The sequence below is a fragment of the Oryctolagus cuniculus genome, chromosome 3, assembly GCF_051225735.1.
Source record: "Oryctolagus cuniculus isolate XC-2025 breed Fujian yellow rabbit chromosome 3, ASM5122573v1, whole genome shotgun sequence".
Classification (NCBI taxonomy): domain Eukaryota; kingdom Metazoa; phylum Chordata; class Mammalia; order Lagomorpha; family Leporidae; genus Oryctolagus; species Oryctolagus cuniculus.
In genome coordinates this window covers 39,573,719-39,595,004 of record NC_142869.1, presented here as the reverse complement: position 1 = coordinate 39,595,004, position 21,286 = coordinate 39,573,719, and the positions used below count along the sequence as shown (strand labels likewise).

General features: G+C 42.1%; 1 protein-coding gene across 2 annotated transcripts in view; it reads left to right on the top strand.

Moving 5' to 3' along the window:
- Positions 1-5,452: 5,452 nt before the first annotated feature.
- The window catches only part of SGO2 (shugoshin 2), a 42,134-nt gene continuing 26,300 nt past the window's right edge, over positions 5,453-21,286 (top strand). Inside the window, exons 1-5 of one of the 2 annotated variants that reach the window (XM_008258943.5) lie at positions 5,453-5,602; positions 9,443-9,574; positions 12,366-12,541; positions 13,345-13,422; positions 14,894-14,979. In XM_008258943.5, the coding sequence (XP_008257165.4) occupies positions 9,445-9,574; positions 12,366-12,541; positions 13,345-13,422; positions 14,894-14,979 (470 nt within the window). In that variant the 5' untranslated portion in view covers positions 5,453-5,602; positions 9,443-9,444. Of the gene's footprint in view, positions 5,603-7,613; positions 7,754-9,442; positions 9,575-12,365; positions 12,542-13,344; positions 13,423-14,893; positions 14,980-21,286 lie in introns of those variants that run through there. The other variant, XM_089330109.1, reaches the window with a different exon arrangement.

Here is a 21,286-nt window from a genome sequence, read left to right as displayed (position 1 = left end):
GCATAAGGAAGAATGGGAAATGAGAAAATATACACATATCTGATAATCTGTGCAAACAGAAACACAGAGAACATGAGCCAGAAATTGTTAGATTAGTTCTCTAGAGGAACCAAGTGGGGACTGGGTGGTGCTTTCGGCTGAAGAACAAATCACCAAGGATATTTGGGTCCCAGTCCCCAGACCCTGTGAATGGTACCGTATATAGTACCCTATAACGATATTTGCAGATGTGGTTAAGAATCTTGAGAGAGAGATATTATCTAGAATTGTCCAGGAGACTCCAGTGTAATCACAAGTATCCTACAAGAAGCAGGAAGGAGACTGACTGCATGTAAAAGAGAAGGCCATGTGGTAGGAGCAGAACCAGAGGGACGTTATCTAGCTCCTTTTGGAAGTGGAGGCAGGGGCCCTGAGCCAAGGAGCGGAGAAACACAGCTCCGGATACTGGAAAACACAAGGAAACAGGTTCTCTCTCCTCTAGAACCAGAAAATGCACATTCTTGTTAACACCGTGGTTTTAGCCTCATAAGACCTAGCTCCTACTTCTGGCCTGCAGAACTACAAAGAGAATAAATTTCTGTTACTCGGCACCACCAAATTTATGGCTATTGTCACAGTGGCAGCAGGGAAGTTATACAGATGGTGAGCAAGAGGCCGTGAGAAAGGGATAGAAAAAGAGAAGAATGACCATTTTGAAGATAAATAAACTTCTGACTACTGAAACTAGTTAATGTTTCATGCACCAATATCCATAGGTGTAAAGACATACAAATATACATATAAAGATGAGAGGAGAATCCTAACAGTGTGTACAAACAAAACGAAACCTAATTATATGAGTCATTCAAATAACCATACTTAAGTACCTTCAGAGCACAATATGTGGTTACAAAAATCTTTAAGTGAAAGATAAAAAAAGAAGAGCAAAAAAAATTCAACTCTAGTTAGTCAAGTTTTCAAGGTTAGCAATTCTGAAACTACTTATGTATGTTCTAGGACGGAACGAGAAGTAAACATATTGTATGTAAGGAGAACGAGCTCTCTCACTGTTGGAAAGGCAGTATGTACACTGAAAGTAAAAGGCTAAAATGTGGCGGACACTCGGAACTGCAAATCCTGATGTGAAATGCATGAAGAGAAATAGAGAGGAAACGATAAACAGTGATAGGTAGGTATGGACAAGTAGAAATATGGAGATAGGTGTGTTTATATACATAGTCATGTGCTGTCAATGACAGGTAACAGTCAAATAATAGTAGCCCTGCAAGATAATCATGATTCGATGAGCTTATTTGGGTTGATTTATGTTCGTTATCTAAATTTCGTTGTACGTTAGGAGGACTATGAATCTATGTGTAGTTATCTTTTCCCTCACGAATTGTGGAGTTCACGGGCGGACAGGCAACCCCCCTTCGAAACCAGTGCTTCATGTTTTCTTCCATGATTAACTGCTTCTTAGGGGGCCCTATCTCTGTGCTGAGAGTAACAGCCGAGATCTTTAGGCACAAACTAATGATTTCTTTCATTCTGTGGGAGAAATTGTTTACAGGAGATAACGAAGTTTTGGTTCATGTATAAATAATGTCTCTGACCTCAGTTTTTACTAAAATTAGAGTATCAAAAAAATTTTAAACATAGACAGTATTTTAAGGAAGCAAATATGTTAAAGTGGTCATTAATAGCTGTATGAATTTGAAAGCTTACAAAGTACTGTCATTGGCAAACTCATTTACGCCCACAATGTCTGGTCTTTTTCCTTTTTCCTGCTCGGAGGAAGAAGTGAGCCTTCAGTTGGCCTAGCCCTTGTTCCACACTCTGGATCCACACAATCCTGCTCCAGCACCGCTCACCTCCTCCCCACCTCATCTGCTCTCCCTCTCCACCAGCTCCTTCCCCCAGGCTACAAAAAACAAAAAACCACGACAAACTCCCCCAGCCACCTGCATGCTCCTGTAGCCATTGCCACTTCTCAGTTTCCCTACAAAGAATCCTCTGCTGTCATCTCCGCCTTCTGTCTGCTGTGCAGGAATGACTGCCCACAGGTCAAACTACGGGGGGAAGACGCTGCTCTTGCTAGGTCTTCCAGCTGCATTTATAGGGCTCAAGGCAGTGCCCAGGACACCGTGAGCACTTGATACATGTTATCTGCTGCTGTTATGATTAGAACCTACGCCTCACCAGGCGCAACAGGGAGTCTGAAAGAAAACGGTATTGAAAGTTGCAGAAAATATGGCAATGAGCCCTTGCTGCCTGGTTCACAATGGGCTTCCTGGGGAATTCCTCACTGTATGAGTCTAGATGGGAAGCAGAGACTGCGCCTCACTAAGATGTTTTTAAGGAGTAAATAAAAGGCAGACACGGGACTCCCTTGCAGCTAGGCCTTACAGCATACAGTTCACGCTTGATCACTTAGACATGGCAATGCCAAGCCGGGAACTGCTGTGCAGTTCCGCCCCCTGGTGGGCAGTCCTAACAGCAGCATCTACTGTGGACTATGCAAGATTAGTAGCTGTCTGACAGGGTGTTTTAGCAACATGACCGCGGTGAAGGCCCCCTTTTTTTCCAAGCCTAAATCACTAGCCTCTTCCAAAATGTTATATATATATATATATATATAACATTTATACATATACATACTATATATTTTTTTTATTTTATTTTCCTGCCTCTATCAGCGTGGGTTAGTTTTCCCTGGCCCAATTCAACCTTCCAGATTGGTACAGAAGACCAGATGTCTATGGTTTAATAAAGTTTGTGTACATTATTTCTACTTTGTTTTACTGGTTTATTGATTTGCAGGATTTTTGTTGTTGGTGGTGTTAGCGGTTTGCCTTTTTCTCCTCCCTTTCCTGCTCTCCCTTTTTTGGTGTGTGGATCAGGACAATCAAATTTTAACCGACAGGAATCTACCCTTAGGTAGAGCAAATAAGAAGAGAATAAGCAGTAAGAGTAACGGAATCAGAGGGAGAGTCGCATGATCAGGTGCCCTGTAGGAGAGCATCACGACAGAACAGTAATGATGTGAATTGGTTTTATTTTATCAATGAGGAGCTTGAGGCAAGGAACACACAGCCACGTGCTGGGCTATCCCTAACTGTGTCCTCAGATTCCTAACCTAGGGCTCTTGCCTCCATCCATATTATACCAAGAAGCACATGACCAGAAAGCAAATTCAAAGCAGGTTAAATTAGATCCAGTTAATTATACGTTCTAGATTTATGATGTAAAGAATTCATATTTTAAGAAATGTAAATTTAGAGTTTGAGAATTTTTTTACAACTTAGAAAGTACTTAGAAACTCTCAATGGCTCTGAAATAGTCCTGATTTTTTTTTAAAGAGGTGTCAGTATTCGAATCGTGATAAAATTTTAACTTCTCCTGCCTCTGATTTTCCTGTCTCCCTGTTCTATTTACTTTGGAAGCTGCAGCTACAAAATGACCAGTTGGGAAGAAAGCGATATTAGTGTATTTGAACAAAAAGGTCTATTTGGCTTGATTGGCATCATCATAAAAATACATTGCAAGTTGTTATCAGCCTCCATTTTACAAATGAGGAAACAGAAACCCAGAGAGATTGACTTGGTCAAGATTAAATAACCATTTAATGGCACAGCCATGAGAAGGCTCATTAAAGAAACTTAAGACATATATTGAGCATGTAATGTGGCAGGCTGAGTAAACAAGATATAGTGACAGGTAACTCCCAGGTAACTGGAAATTTCTATAACTAGCAGATTACATCCTAAACAACCATTATTGAAGTTTTTAATTGTACTATACTTCGTAATTTTAGCAGTCGATCAATCATTACTTTCCTACTTATACAAGATTTACATAAGCAGATCTGTTTGGAGACCAATCTTGCAATATATCAGAATACAAGATTTTACTCAAAAGAATGTTTTGCATCATTTGTAGATTATTTGAAGTTAAAATGGAAAGCTGTGATTCTCAAATGTCCCCAAATGAACAAAAAAATTGACAAGTTGACTGCATTATGTATAAATCATCAAAACTAGATTAAAGAAGCTATTTTCACTTTCAGTCTAATGACAAACAGGAATTTTTACTATCTGTATAATTTCTACAAACTCTTTGTGTCAGCCATAGTGGGTAAAGACACCTGCGACAACTGACATCCCATATGGGCGCTGGTTCGTGTCCCAGCTGCTCCACTTCTAACCCAGCTCCCTACCAATGGCCTGGGAAAAGCAGCAAAAGATGGCGGGAGTGTTTGGGCCCCTGCCACCCTCGTGGGAGACCTAGATGGAGCTTCCGGTTTCAGCTGGAGAGTGAAGAGCACATGGAAGATCTCTCTCCCAGTCTCTCCCTCTCTCTGTAACTCTGTCTTTCAAATAGATAATCTAAGAATTTAAGGGGCCAGGGCTCTGCAGCAGTAGGTTAATCCTCTGCCTGTGAAGTCAGTATCCCATATGGGTGCCAGTTCAATTCCCGGCTGCTCCACTTCCGATCCAGCTCTCTGCTATGGCCTGGGAAAGCAGTGGAAGATGGCTCAGGTCCTTGGACTCCTGTACTTATGTGGGAGACCTGGAAGAAGCTCCTGGCTCCTGGCTTTGGATCGGCTTTTTTTTCCCCCCAAAGATTTTATTTATTTATTTGAAAGTCAGAGTTACACAGAGAGAGGAGAAGCAGAGAGAGAGGGAGAGAGAGGTCTTCCATTTACTGGTTCACTCCCCAATTGGCTCCAATGGCCAGAGCTGCACCGATCCGAAGGCAGGAGCCAGGAGCTTCTTCCGGGTCTCCCACGCGGGTGCAGGGGCCCAAGGACTTGAGCCATCTCTCACTGCTTTCCCAGGCCACAGCAGAGAGCTGGACTGGAAGAGGAGCAGCCGGGTCTCGAACCGGCTCCCATATGAGATGCCGCCCCAGCGCCGGCCCCAGTCCGACTTTCAAATAAATAAATAAAAATAAAATCTTTAAAAAATTGTTTTAAAAAAATGTGTACCATTTGCTAAAAGAAACTAAGCAAACTGAATTGGAAAGCAAAGATCTATTTTTAATGCATTAATGCAGTTGGGTATAACGGAAAATGCCATCCTTGCATATTCAGCTTTACAAAGATTGAACGAGATCCGGCACTGACGTTTTTCCCTCAGAAAGTTAAAGTAAAAATGAGGAAGCCTTTTAAGTGACTACTGAATAAAAGTGCTGGCCTCACAGCTGAGAAGCAAGACGTACCCGGCGCTCTCATAACCTTGGAAACAACCCTTCCCACAGACAAGAGGCGGCAAGGCAGCCTTTTACACCTCGGGCCCGTGAAGTCGGGTTTTTCCGCGGAGCGCTTCCTTTCCTCGGTTGCTCAGGGAGACAGCGGGACGCTACTGGCTCCGCGCCCCGGCGCCCCGCCCACGCTTCTGCGCAGCCGCGGGCTCGCCTGGCCACGCCCCTGCCTGCTCAGGCAACGGGTCCCGCCTCTTCCACCTCCCACTTCCTGGTAACCGCGCTCCTCTGCGCTGTCTCCTCGGGACTTGATTGGCTGCTGTGGCAGCCGCTAACGGCTGCGGAGTTTAAACCCAGCTCCGGCCGCGACTCCGCGCAGACCTCCTGGAGCCGGGTGGTGGTGCCCTGCGCTGATTGAGCGGTGAGTGAGTGACCTGTGACACCTGGTGTGACTGTCCCGAATCTAGCGGGGAGTCCGTGCCTGGCGCTGTCGGGCCCGCCCTCCGCCCTCCGGGACCCGCGCCGCGGCTCGTAGAGAGGGGCTGGGTGGCGGAGTGCTTGTTTTGGGTCTGAGTGGCTGCCTCTTGTCTCCGGGATTTGAGCGCTCAGGTGGGCGAGGGAGGGAGCCGCCGAAGATCAGCTCCTGAGGGCAGCGAGTTCTGTCTTCGTGGCTGCTCTACTCCCTGCTTTTGGAAGTTTCCAGCCGCCTGTGAGCGCGCCTTGGGTATCTGCCGGGCGACGATTTCGAGGGAGCGCTCTGCCGAGGAGCGCTGGTTCTGAGGTGGTGGGAGGCTGGGAGAACTTAGGACTGGAGCCGAGTCTTCTCCATGGTCGGGTAGGATTCGGGTACAGAAAGAGGGACGACGGGTTTTCTAGGTGAGGAATCTAGAAGAATTGGATGTGGAACTCAGTGTGTGAGATGCAGGGATTTTCATGGCGTGTCTGTGTGCCTCTGTGTTCTGCTGTCTATGGAATAGTGATCGTTGATGTAAAGTTGCTTGGCAAGACTTCTAGAAGAAGTATTGAGCCTGAATGTTCGAAGGTTCCCAGCTTAACTTAGTCCCCATTGCAGACTTTTGCTTGACACCTCCCGACATCTGCCCAGCGCGGTCGGTGGGTCGGAAGAGACCCACTGGGAGGCTGGGCAGTCTTTACAGTTGGGAAAGAACAGAGCAGGGTAAGGATCATCAGATATGCGAGAGGAAGGAGTTGCAGTCCTAAACGCCCTTAGAAGGTGACATTTGAATAAACACTTGATGGAGCCTTGAAGAGGTGTCTCAATAGTGAATAACCAAGATAAAGGACTTGAGCATGAAGAGTGCCTGGCCATATGCCAGGAACGCTTAGATCTTGGTGGCCAGTGTGGCCTGAGGGACGTGAGCTGAGGAGAGTGATGGGGGAAAAGGCAGATCGTGGCGAAACAGCTAGACCATTGTAAGGACTTTGGCGAGAAATGGGGATTATTGGAGAGCTGTCGATTGTGCATACAAATACACTGTAGGGAGGACAGCCGTGGATGTAGGAAAACAGGCTATATTGCAATAATTCAGGTGAAATATGATCGTGCCTTGTCTGAGTGGGTAGCAGTAGATACACTGAGAAGTGATCATATTCAGAATATATTGTGAGGGTAAACTGGGGTGTCGGATTTTTGGCTTGAGCAGCTGGAAGGATAGATTGCCATTAACTGAAAAGGGAAAGGCTCTGAGTGAGGGAGGCCTGGGCAGGTTAAATTTGATACGCCTATTTTTTTTTAAAGATTTATTTATTTATTTGAAAGTCAGAGTTACACAGAGAGAAGGAGAGTCAGAGAGAGAGAGGTCTTCCAGCCGCTGGTTCACTCCCCAATTGGCTGCAATGGCTGGAGCTGTGCTGATCCGAAGCCAGGAGCCAGGAGCTTCCTCCAGGTCTCCTATGTGGGTGCAGGGGCCCACAGAGTTGCGCTATCTTCTATTGCTTTCCCAAGCCATAGCAGAGAGCTGGATCAAAAGTGGAGCAGCCGGGACTCAAACCAGCGCCCATATGGGATACTGACACTGCAGGTGGTGGCTTTACCCACTAGGCCACAGCACTGGTCCCGATACATCTATTTAGATTTCCAAGTGGACCATGGAATAGTCATTTGTCTGTACGAATCCAGGGATATTCAGGAGAGAGAGCTAAACCATACATTTGGCATCTGGATGTTAATTTAAGTCATGAAGCTGAAGTAGTATTGGACCTCTACTAAGAGAGGAGGTCCAAGCAGTGAAGCTGGCATAGAACCTGTAAGAGACTGAGAAGAGCTGTCAGGTAGGAAAAAAGCCCCAAGAGTATGGTGTTCTGGAAGCCAAGGAAAGGTAATTTTTGAGGAAGGAGAAACTAACCATGCCAGAGGCTGCTGAGAATTAATCACTCGAATTTTTTTTTTTTGAAGATTTATTTATTTACTTGAAAGTCAGAGTTACACAGAGAGGAGATGCATAGAGAGAGGTCTTCCATCTGCTGGTTCACTCCCCAATTGGCCGCAACCGCTGGAGCTATGCCGATCTGAAGCCAGGAATCAGGAGCTTCCTCCAGGTCTCCCACACAGGTGCAGGGGCCCAAGGACTTGGGCCATTTTCTACTGCTTTTCCAGGCCATAGCAGAGAGCTGGCTCAGAAGTGGAGCAGAGTTGGGACCAGCACGGGATGTGGGCACTACAGGTGGTGGCTTTACTTCCTATGCCACAGCGTCGGCCCCAGATCATTAGAATTTAGCAGCAGTGGGCATAGGGGACCTTGGCAAAAGCCGTTTTGGTGGAGTGTTGAGAGGGAAAGCCTGACTGAAGTAGGTGTATGGGAGAATTGGAAACTGAATACAGGTAAGCTCTGTGGAGAGTTGGAAGGCTAATGAAGTGGGAAGCAGTGCGGTTGCTTTCACAGATTGAGAACGTCTGGTTCACAGGCCATATAAGGCTTGCAAAATCATTTGGGCTGGTGCTGCCAAGGAAACCGAGTCCAAGGCAGGACTGGGAATTCAGTAAGTCTATGGCGGGCTAATTTTCTGAGTTGATAATTTTGTATGGCCTGCAAATATATCCAAATGGCCCTTGGCAGGGACATGGTTCCCTACCCCTGTTTACGATGAGGGAAATAGCAGTGTGCTTGTACAATGAGAATGAGCCGATGGAGGAGGAAGAAACTGATGCTGGAAGGGAGAGAGTTGTTGGAGGGATGTCTTGAGAAGGCCAGAAGGCGTGAGATCTAGTGCAGGCATCGGTATCTAAGCTCGGCACTAGGTAGGAACACAGATAACCACAGGAGAGGAGATAAATGCACAGAGACAGGTGACAGGGAATTTGAGAAATCCTCTGCAGGTTGCTTTCGCGTCCTCAGGGAGAACAACAACGAGCCAGGACATGAAACCGTCAGCTAATAAGGAGGAGTGGCCCAGGAGTTGATAGGTGAGGATAGCAGTGAGGGGTGGGACCTCCCAGGAGGACCAGGGATCTGCAAGCAGGAATGCAGTGCAGCCCTGCTGGAGGGCTGTGGGAGGAACAGCAGCGCCCCCCCCCCCCCCCCCCCCCCCCCCCCGCCCAGGGCTGCAGGGCAGTCTGCAGCCCCAGCGTGCAGGCTCCTTCAAGAAGATGAAGGGAACGTTCAGATAACAGATTGGAGCCGTAGAAGTTTTGTTGGTGATGGGTTCTGAGTTCAGAGGACTTCCCAAGTTGGGCAAGAGTGAAATAAGGAGACTGTCGGTTTCCTCTGGCTTCCCTTCCAAATGAGGTGGCTTCAAACAGCAGACACGTGTTTTCCCACAGTGCTGTAATCAAGAGGTCTGGGGGGACATGCTCCCGATGGAGTCTCCAGAGAAAAATCGGTCCTTGCTTTCAGCTTCCGGTGGCTGCTGGCAGTCACTGGTTTGCGGCTACATCACTCCAATCCCCACCCTCACCCTAAGGGTGCTTGTGATGGCCTTAAAGGCGTACCTCCATAATCCGGGATAATCTCTTACTACAGGAGCCTCAATTTCATCAAAACTGAAAGGTTTGAATAAAAAAAACCCCTCATTTATCTTTCTTCAATTAGTCTACTTTAAGCTACTTTTGATTAACTTAAAGCCTTCCTATTTTATGCATGAGATTTTGTAGATAATTGTGTACAAAAAAGGTATATTTTAAGTTGTGATTATTTTAAGGGTATTTATCAGTTACCCATTTATTTTTATTAATCAATGCTGTGTTTTCTCTTCCTTCTTTCCTCTCCCTTCCTATTGTTGCTTTTTTTTTTTTTCCTTTCAGTGATGGAGTCCCCGGTCATGGAAACTGATTCAGTTACTTCAGGAATTAAGAGATGTGTAAAAGACAAAAGAATTTCAAGGACCACTAAATTGAATGTTTCTCTTGCTTCAAAAATCAAAACAAAAATAATAAGTAAGTACTTTAAGTTTTACTTTTTTCCTGGAGAACTGATGTATTTGTATCTTATTCTACCAAACATAAAAATTTCTAAGATGAGTTTTTTATTAATAATGTCTTTCTTGTATTTGATCCTTCCTATGTCATTCAGCACCTTTAGTTGGGTGGTTTTGATTATCTATCCCGGGACAGCTGAGTATTCAGCCGTGAGACTGAGATGGCCCAAAACAGCCACCTCCTATACTGCAAAGAAAATACTGATGTGACTTTTCTACAGACAAGCTAAAAAGAGTAGCAGATTGTTCTGACATGTTCTGGCAATCGGTTGATGGGTAACCTGGAGGTGGTTAGCCTACGTGGGAGATTTGTGGGAGATTTTATGTGGCCAAAGTTCATCATGAGAACAAGAGAAGCCTTGAAAGTGGGATTTCGTGAATTCTGGAATTAAGGTGTTAGAGGCCGGGGCCGGCACTGTCGCGTAGCGAGTAAGGCTGCCGCCTGCACTGCTGGCATCCCACATGGGTGCAGGTTCAAATCCTGGCAGCTGCATTTCCAATCCAGCTCTCTGCTGTGGCCTGAGAAAACAGTGGAAGATGGCCTACACCCATATGGGAGACCTAAAAGAAGCTCCTGGCTCCTGGCTTCAGATCAGCCCAGCTCTGGCCGTTGCAGCCATTTGGGGAGTGAACCAGTGGGTGGAAGACTTCTCGCTCCCTGCCTCTGCCTTTCAAAGAAGTGCTTGGGCCACTGCCACCCACACGAGAGACCAGGGTGGAGTTCCTGGCTTCTGGCTTTGACCTGGACCCACCCTGGCTTTGCAGCTGTTTGGCAGATGGAAGACCCCTCTCTCTTTCCTCCCTCCTTTTCTCTCTCTCTCTTTGTCTCTCCCCCTCTCTGATGTTCTGCATTTGAAGTAAATAGTAAATCTTTATTATTATTATTTAAATATTTATTTATTTATTTGAAAGGCAGAGTTACAGAGAGGCGGAGTCAGAGAGAAGGAAAGGTTTATTTATTTATTTGAAAGTCAGTTACACAGAGAGAGAAGGAGAGGCAGAGAGAGTGAGAGAGAGGTCTTCCATCCAATGGTTCACTCCCCAGTTGGCTGCAACGGCCGGAGCTGCGCTGATCTGAAGCCAGGAGCCAGGAGCTTCTGCCGGGTCTCCTACGTGCGTGCAGGGGTGCAAGGACCCGGGCCATCTTCTACTGCTTTCCCAGGCCACAGGAGAGAGCTGGATTGGAAGAGGAGCAGCCAGGACTGGAACCGGCACCCATATGGATGCTGGCGCCTCAGGCCAGGGTGTTAACCCACTGCGCCACAGTGCTGCCCCGGGAGCATTAACTTTTATTCAATTCTGAAGTCACAGAAACTGCCTTAAAAATTTTCATAGATTAGCAACCCTAACTCCTTTGGGACATCTGTTAGAACTGCAGGATCAGCTTTTCTATTCTGCTAGCCTAGTCAAGGCAGGAAGGAGGGCAGGGCAACAAGTGTAAGAGTTAGCTTTTTTTTTTTGACAGGCAGAGTTAGACAGTGAGAGAGACAGAGAGAAAGGTCTTCCTTTTTTTCCATTGGTTCACCCCCTAGTGACTGCTACGGCCGGCGTGCTGCGGCCAGCGCACTGTGCTGATCCGAAGCCAGGAGCCAGGTGCTTCCTCCTGGTCTCCCATGCGGGTGCAGGGCCCAAGGACCTGGGCCATCCTCCACTGCACTCCCGGGCCACAGCAGAGAGCTGGACTGGAAGAGGAGCAACCGGGACAGAATCCGGTGCCCCAACTGGGACTAGAACCCTGGGTGCCAGTGCCGCAGGTGGAGGATTAGCCTAGTGAGCCGCATGAGTGATTTCATTATGCAGAATTTGGTGTTTATGCTGCAGTCTTATTCCCTACTCTGTACACATTTTGCATTCCTCCTAACTTTTGTTCTTCATCTTCTATCTAGCCTTTGTTTCTTTTTTAATTTAATTAATTTATTTTGTGTTTATTGTCCCCCCCAAAGAAACCTTTTATTTAAGGAATATAAACGTCATGCATTTCATAAGCACAACTATAGGAATATAGTAATTCTTCCCACCATACCCACCCTTCCCACCCCCACTCCCACCTCTCCACCTCTTCCCTCTTCCGTTCCCAGTCCCATTCTCCACTAAGATCCATTTCCAGTTAACTTTATACACAGAAGACCAACTCTGTATAAGTAAAGAGTTAAAAATTTGCACAGATAAACAAAAACAAAAAAGACTATTCCTCAATGGTTGAGACAATTAGCCTTTATTTCTTTTTTTGTTTTTAAGATTTTATTTTTTATTTGAGAGGTAGAGTTACAGACAGTGAGAGGGAGAGACAGAGAGAAAGGTCTTCCTTCTGTTGGTTCACTCCCCAGATGGCTGCAACGGCCAGAGCTGGGCTGATCCGAAGCCAGGAGCCAGGAGCTTCTTCCAGGTCTCCCACATGGGTGCAGGGGCCCAAGGAATTGGGCCATCTTCCACTGCTTTCCCAGGCCATAGCAGAGAGCTGGACTAGAAGAGGAGCAGCCAGAACTAGAACTGGCACCCACATGGGAAACCGGTGCCGCAGGCAGAGGATTAACCTACTGCGCCACAGAGCTGACCCCATAGCTTTTATTTCTTTAGCTCCAAACACTAAGTATGTTTTTTTAAAACTACTTTTGTATTATTTTCTTTTGCTCTAACTTTTAGTTAAAATTACAAAATGAAATCATTTTGTCTGAAGTAGTTTTACTAAGGAATATGAAAATTGATATAAGTTCAATACTAACTCTTTTTTTAAAAAAATCTTTTTACAGACAATTCTTCTATTTTCAAAATTTCTCTAAAGCACAACAACAGGGCATTAGCTCAGGCTCTTAGTAGAGAGAAGGAGAATTCTCGAAGAATTACAACTGAGAAGATGCTATTGCAAAAAGAAGTGGAGAAACTGAATTTTGAGAATACATTTCTTCGTCTAAAGCTAAATAACTTGGTATGGAAGCTATATTGGTTTTGAATTTTAAATTATATCTAAAATATTTTAACTTATTATTGAAACTTTAAAAATATGTTTTCAGTCCCAAATGGTTCTAGAGAATTAGTAAAAATCAGTATCCCATGTAATTCTATGTTAAAGGACAAATTGCTGATGTGTAATAAGACGTCTTGAATCTATTCCGATGTGTGCTTGTGTGTTGTGTAAACCAGTGAGATACTTTGATCAACATTTGATGCTTATCAGAAACAAAGTTTGGTTCATTAATACATTTTTAAAAGATGGGAATAATTCCCTTAGTGAACAGAAAGGAGGGGAGTTTTTCCTTTAATCTCAGCATTTTGTTGGCCATAAACCAAATCAAATGAAGGCTGTAGTTATTGTTTCTTCCAAATTCCAGCTCTGTGCAGACAGGGCAGTGAGAGCCAATGATTAGCTAGGTGGTAAATATAGATCTAAATAGAAGAGGAGTGGGAAAAATGGAAAAATGACCTACTGCACTTGAAGGTTAAAATCCTGTGGCTGACCAACTATATTTATTTGCTATGTAGTATGTTGTTATGAGAAGAAGAAAAATGGTTGTAGAAAAATTTATAATTGATGTCTCAAAAGCATTCAAAATGTCTGTGTGTTTTTATATACATGGTTATTTTGATTACATAGTAAGCCTTTTAGGTCAGTGTGGTCTCTACTAGAAAATAATTGAGTCTTCTCATGGTGAAGGTGTTCATAAATGCATGGTATTATAATAAACTGTAAATCTTAACTCATTAAAAATTGTCTTTATTTTATATATTCAGAATAAGAAGCTTATAGAAATAGAAGCACTCATGAACAATAACTTAATAACCGCAATTGAAATGAGCAGTCTTTCTGAGGTAAGGAGAATTGATGTGTAAATCGTGTCATTTTTTTTACCATTACCTAGGATAATTGAGATTAGTTAAGTAGCATCAAGGTTAGAAATCCAATTTTCAAACTTTTTGCAAAGAAATGATGATAACAATTTTAGCTGGTTAATAGCACATTGTATGATTGGTTATGAAATTATTATATAAAAATTAGATCTTTATTAAAGGTAATAGGATTGAATAGCTTACTGATATATATTGTCCCCTAAACAGACTCAGGAACATAAAAGACATTAGTAGAAAGGTCTTTAAAATTAGGAAAGAATTTATGTTATGGTGAAAATGGTAGTTCTTTGTTAACTTTACTTCTGTGAATATTAGTTGCTTAGGAAAATATCTTCTATGATTAGCTTAATTGAATTGCTTTTCCTTACATAATTCAGGTTTTGTTTGTTTTTGGTTTTAACTTCTTGCCCAAAACAAAGTACTATTTTATTTTGGCCTCTGCTGATATTTACGAAATTTGGATTCTGTGATGTCTGCTAAAAACATGAAAATAGATCACCATAGTTTGGTAGGTTTCCAAAGCATAGTGAAATTCCATGAAAATCTTATGTAGCCTTGTGAATAAATTCCCTTGTAGAGTATGTATGTATATAATCTATATATGTATATAATTTTTTCCCAGGGAACCTTTTATTTAAGGAATGCCAACTTCATGCATTTCATAAGTACAATTTTAGGAACATAGTGGTTCTTCCCACCATAATTTGAGAAGTACAGAGAGAGCTCCCATATGCTGGGGGTCTTCTCCCTGAATGCCTGCAACAGCTGGGCCTGGGTCAGGTCAGGGCTGCAGCTGGGATCCAGGAATTCAGTGCAGGTTTCCAGTGTAGGTGGCAGACGCCCAACAACTGGCACCATCATCTGGTCTCTCTGTACTTTCAGAAAGATGGACTTAGGGAGCTGAAGGTTAGAATCAAACCCACATACTTTGACCTGGGACATGAGTATCTTAACTGGTATCTTATCTGCTAGGCTGAACACACTCCCCATTCACCCACTGATTTGCTCAGAGTTAATAATTTTTGTCTGTGTTATATTTCCCCAGTTGACTAATTTTGTGTACTTGGGATTTGCCCTGTCTTTTCCCACTATCTTAGGCTGCTGGCAGCTTTTCTATTTTATTTAATTTTGAATTTTACTATTTTATGTGTTTAGTATTTTGGCATTTCAAAGTTACTGTTTTTTGCTTTTACCTTTAATATGTTTTCTTTCATTTTTTCCAAATCCATGCATATTAGGGGGTCTTCAGACTGTTCATGGAAAATGTCTGTTATGAAAAACTTTGCATGTAATTAAAGATTTTTTTGCACCAACATTAACTTCTTAATTCTATTTTCTGTGAACTTATTGGTCTCCCTGTATAACAACAAATATGATTTAATCAAATTAGAAGCTTTGTTTCCTTCCTTTTTTTTTCTTCTTTTCAAAACAGTTCCATCAGAGTCCTTTTCTACTGCCAGGTAGCAAGAAGAAAGGAATTAGTAAGCAGTGCAAGTTGATGCGTCTGCCATTTGCAAGGTAATTGCTTTACAACTTGGTTAAATATTGACTTTTAAGCTTCTATGCTAGAAGAAGGTACATTGGACTATGAATAGCTTTTATTTGGTCTGCTTCCTTGAAACATACAGAAACATTTAGCATAAATAATAAATTTATTTTTAACGTAGAACCAGTCAACATTACATTATGACATTGCAGTTGTAAAATGTGATGAGATGTTAATAAGAGGGGAAGCTGAGTGTGGTTTATTGATTGTGACAAATGCATCATACCAATATGTTAATAATAGGGGAAGCTTGGTGTGGGATATATGGGAACTCTTTTATACCACCCTTAGTGGAGAAGAGTGGAATAAAGTTTTTTGTCTTTGCACAAGAAGGAATTCAGGCATGAGGCAGTAATGGTAAGCAAAATAGCAAGGTTTAATGTGGTAGGGCACATGTTGGACGGATGGGCATCTCTCCAGATGGGATGTGAAAAAGAGTACCCAACCATTCAGACCGGGGTAAGCAGGATTAATTAGTTTGAAGAAGGGAATTCACCTGATAAACCAGGCACGTATGTGTCTCAGCAAAGAACTGAGAGAGCTGAGCTGAGAAAAATAGGCGCTAGGCCAACTGGGCATCTTCAAGAGAGAGAGCTGAGCTGAAATACACCTGCTAGGCCAGGTGGGCATCTCAGGACAGGACGAGAGCACACTCTGTATTCAGACTGGGGCTTATAAGGGGATGGGGTCCAGTTCTTCCTGTTTTTCTTTCTCCTTCTCCCACCTTTCCTGGACAAAGGGTTTGCCTAACATGCAGTTGATAAAATTTCTCCCAAGGTTTTATTACCCAGTATTGTCAGACTGAGTAGTCCACCTGGCACCCTGCGAAGGAGATTCCTACAGGATCCCTTCCTCCAGGGCTGTGAGGTTTTATTACCCAATGTTATCAGGCCACATTTCCCACTTAGTGCTGGGCAGAGAAGATTCTCCTAGAGTCCTTCCTTGCGAAAAGACTGGGACTGATAAGCTACGCAATCAGGGAAGTAAGATTAGGCTCATAAACTGAATACCATGCGACCCTCACCCTTACCTTATCTCACCTGCATCCATCCACCTGCCAATCAGACTGTAACCATTCTCCTTTTGGAAGTGAATAAGAGGTCTGGAGCTCACTGAGCCTGTCCATTTTTGCCATGGCTCCTGGACCTTCTGCCTGCCCCTGGCCTGCCCCCTAAGATTTTGGTATGGAGCTTCCTGTTTAATCTTTCTAACCCACTTTCCCTTAATCAGGCACTCACATTCCTGTGTGTTTCTCTCTCTAAATAAATCAAACCTTACCAGCTTGTCTGCTTCGTGGCAAGGACCCCAAAATATTAATTTTGGCTTAGGCTCCCCTATAACAGGCCCAGCTGTAAAGTTAGTGGGGTCTGAACAGGACTTTGTAGTGTGAAATACTAGGCTACTCCCAAGTGTGCTTCTGAGGCTGCTAGAAGCTGTTGCATTCCTTCCTGCAGGTGCTTTGTTGTCCTTAGGGCCCACTCACATACATGGGCTAATTTCTAACCTACCTAGCACTACTTCACAATGTTTGTTTTGTAAATTTAAAGCTATTCTGAAATAAAAAGTTTTTTTTTTAAAAAAAGAGGATCTGGTAGAATTCAGTTTCCAACTTTGATTTCCCACAGTCGCTTGAGAGGAGAGATGCACATGTAGACTCAGTTTTATGGGCTTGAATTACTACTGATTGAGAGTTGCAGAGATTTTACGTAACATAATCAGTGCAGTGTTTATGTGCATTGTACAAGTTCGGGCTTTATTAACCTACAGTTTCCACCTAAGGAGGGAATGAGATGGTCCATGGTGTCATACTATAGGTTGTGTCTCTGGGACTCCAAGGAGACTTAACCTTCACGCAGTAACCAAGTCCTTCTGTAATATCCTGCCATTTTTCATTATTTTCCTCATGGTCGCTTTTGGCCTCATGTGTCTTGCTGGGCAAATTTGAATCTGTTTCTACCTTTTTTTGTCTTGCATATTGCCCCAAGCTTTAAAATTAGCTTCTAGTTTTGCTATTTTCCTACTGTCTAAAATTTTCACCTCTTGATTAATTTGATTATAAGTTATAGACAGCACCCTATTTTAAATGTGTCTTACTAAAGGATAGTCACTGAGGCCTAGAGAGATGAAATGACTTGATAAATTAATAGCATTGACTGAAATCTTCATGTCTTTTTAGTGTTCATTTTATTATATAACTTATGCTTTTATTTAAGTATACTATATATTTAAATACCATCTGTACCATGGTAAAACAACTTTTTTTTTCAACTTTTATTTAAGAAATATAAATTTCCAAAGTACAGCTTTTGGATTATAGTAGATTTTCCCCCCATAACCTCCCTCTCACCCGTAACCATCCTATCTCCCACTCCCTCTCCCATCCCATTCACATCAAGATTCATTTTCAATTATCTTTATATACAAAAGATCAACTTAGTGTATACTAAGTAAAGATTTCAACAGACTGAACCCACCAAGACACACAAAGTATAGAGTACTGTTTGAGTAGTAGTTTTACCATTAATTTGCATAGTACAACACATTAAGGACAGAGATCCTACATGGGGAGTAGGTGCACTGTGAGTCCTGTTACAGTAAAACAACTTTTCATATCTATTATGTCACTTTTTGTTCATTCTACTTTGTTATATTGGTAGACCTATTATGTATACTATTACCACTTAATAGCAGTACATTTCAATTGCTATAGGATTAAAATAGTAAATTTTGTTATCTTTCTGGTCCTTGGATCTTTTTCAAAAACACATTGACTGTCATGATACATGTATTTCATATAGACAAGGAAATTGAAGGTCAACTTGCCCTCCTAAAAATTTGATTCTGTTTTTAAGTGAAGTTTTGTTTCAAATGTGTTTGTAAGATTCATCCATTGTAAGATTCATCCATTGTATGTAGTTGTAAATTCTTCTTGTTGCTGTTAGAGTATTCTGTTGTATGATTATACAACAGTATACCCATTCTTCTTAGAATATTTTTTTTTAAAAGATTTATTTATTTATTTGAAAGTTACACAGAGAGGAGAGGCAGAGAGAGAGAGAGAGAGAGAGAGAGAGGTCCTCCATCTGCTGTCTCACTCTCCAGTTGGCCACAATGGCCGGAGCTGTGCCAATCTGAAGCCAGGAGCTAGGAGCTTCTTCCGGGTCTCCCATGCGGGTGCAGGGGCCCAAGGACTTGGGCCATCTTCTATTGCTTTCCTAGGCCACAGCTGAGAGCTGGATCGGAAGTGGAGTAGCCGGGACTCAAACTGCTTCCCACATGGGATGCCAGCACCGCAGGTGGCAGCCCCACCTGCTATGCCACAGCACTAGCCCCAGGGAGAACATTTAATTGTTTCTCCAGTATTGGTACACAGAGTTCATTTTCGTTTGGTATATACTCAGGAGTAGAACACACACACACTATATATAATGTTTGGCTTTAGGAGAAACTGCCAAGTAGTTATCTAGAGGTGTTATTCAAATTTATGTTCCTACCAGCAATTTATGAGAATTCCTGTTGTTCTGTATCCTCAAAAACATTTATTAATATCTTTTTTCATGTTAGCCTTTTGGGATATATAGTAGTACAATGCTATATATTATTTATATTATAATATTATATGTTATAGCCAGTTATTATAGTAATATTAATATTACATAGTATTTTATTATATATCGCATTATAATTTTAATTTTCCTGATAATCACTGAAGTATCTTCATATGTTTATTTTCTTTTTATTGAGCTTTTCATGTTTTTTTTTAGGATTTCTTTATTTCTTTATTTTTGTATAACAAAATCTTCTCTAGTGCTTGCCCTTTCACTCTCCCACTCTTTCTTTTTATAACTTTAAATTTTTTATATTTCACAAGGGTTTTATACATTTCATGATTGACATGTAATATAGGATATAGTTTGATATTTCAAGACATTTGTATAACACATAGTAATTGGGCATGTCCATCTCCTTATCATTTCTTAATGTTTGTAGCCTTCTAATTCCTCTTTTCTAGTTCTTCACAACTTAATCTAATTATTACCAAGAACTAGAGTCACCCCACTTGCTATGGAAAACTAGAACTTGTTGCTTCTATCTGTGCTTTGGTACCTATTATCCAACCTTCTTCTATCTCCCTTCCCACGCAATAGTAATCACTATTATTATTATTATTACTATTTTTTTGACAGGCAGAGTTAGACAGTGAGCGAGAGAGAGAGAGACAGAGAGAAAGGTCTTCCTTTTTCTGTTGGCTCACCCCCCAAATGGCTGCTATGGCCAGCGCGCTGCGCCGATCTGAAGCCAGGAGCCAGGTAACTCCTCCTGGTCTCCCATGCGGGTGCAGGGCCCAAGGACTTGGGCCATCCTCCACTGCACTCTCGGGCCACAGCACAGAGCTGGACTGGAAGAGGAGCAACCGGGACAGAATCCGGCGCCGCAGGTGGAGGATTAGCCAAGTGAGCCACGGCACCGGCAGTAGTCACTATTATATATTCTGATCGACTTTTTGTTTTTTAGCTTCCACATATAAGAGAGAACATGATGTATTTGTCTTTTTGTTCCTGTTTTTTTTTTTTCTTACCAGAGTATCTAGTAGTTCCATCTATTTTGTTGTAAATAACATAATTTTGTTCTTTTTTTATGCTTGAAAAATAATCCATGTGTCTATATGCTACATTTTCTTTATCCACTCATCCATCTATGGATACCTAGGTTGATTTCATCTTTTAACTGTTGTGAATAATAATAGTGCTGCAGTAAAACATAGGATTGCATGTACCTCCTTGATATGCTGATTTTATTTCCTTTGTGTGTATATATACATCCAGAAGAGGAATAGCTGGATCATATGGTAAATTTATTTTTAGTTTTTTGAGCAATCTCCAATACCATTCACCATAGTGGCTATGTTTATTCACATTCTAACAGTGTGTAAGAGTTCCCATTTTTCCATATCCTCATCAGTATTTATTATTTTTTGTCTTTTTAATAATGGCCATTCACACTACAGTGAGATGATACTTCATTTGATATGAATTTCCTGATGACTAATAATAGCATTTTTTTCACGTAATTATTGGTCATTTGTATTTCTTCTTTTGAGAAATATCCATATAGATCATTTGCCTTTGAATTTATTTAGTTTTAAACAAATTTATTAATTTAGACTTTTAGAGGGAGAGAGAGCCCCCATCTGCCAGTTTATTCCCTAAATGCCCACAGTGTCTGAGACTGGGCCAGGCCAAAACTGGGCATCAGAAACTTAATTCATACTTTCCATGTGGGTGGCAGGGAACCAGCAGCTTGAGCCATCACCACTGCTTCCTAATGTGCTGGACACTGGAGTCACGGAGTGGGAGCCGAGTGTCAAACCCAGGCACTCTGATAATGGAACACGGGCATTTTATCTTGCCTAATGACTCTAAAACTTCCAGGACTATATTGAATAACAATGATGAGAGTGGGCATCCTTGTCTGGTTCCAGATCTCCTTGGGAATGTTTCCAGCTTTTCCCCATTCAATAGGATACTGGCTGTGGGTTTGTCATAAATTGCCTTGATTGTGTTGAGGAATGTTACTTCAATACCCAATTTGCTTTAAGTTTTCATCATGAAAGGATGTTGTATTTTATCAAATGATTTCTCTGCATCTATTGAGATAATCATGGTTTTTTTCTTCAGTTTGTTAATGTATCACATTAATAGATTTGCAAATGTTGAACCATCCTTGTATACCAGGGATAAATCCCAGTTGGTCTGGATGAATGATCTTTCTGATGTGTTGTTGGACTTGATTATCAAGTATTTGGGTACCAGTTTGAAATTTATCCTTTTGATTCTAGCCATCCTGGTGAGTATGAAGTGGTATCTCATTATGGTTGGTTTTTTTTTTTTTTTTTTTTTTTTTTTTTGTATTTCTTTGATGACCAGTGATGTCAAGCACTTTTCTTGTACTTATTGGTCACTTACATATCAAGGTCATGCTCTGTGGACTGTCATTTCCCCCTCAGCTTTAACCATGTTTCCATGTTGCTTCATATGTTGAATAATATTGAATCATTGTGAATTCTGCCTTGTAGAAAATCTGGATTCTGTTGTGTTTCTCCAAAGGGTTTTGATATTAATTTTAGTAGGCAGTAACTTGTCTGAACCTAAATATCTTATTGCCTGTGATGAACGACATCTTGTCTCATTTCAGTGGTTTTTTTTTTTTCAATCCTTAACTGAGCAGCTGTTTCTTTCTCAGAAGCCAGCTAGAGATTTGTGGAGCATTCGTGCACAA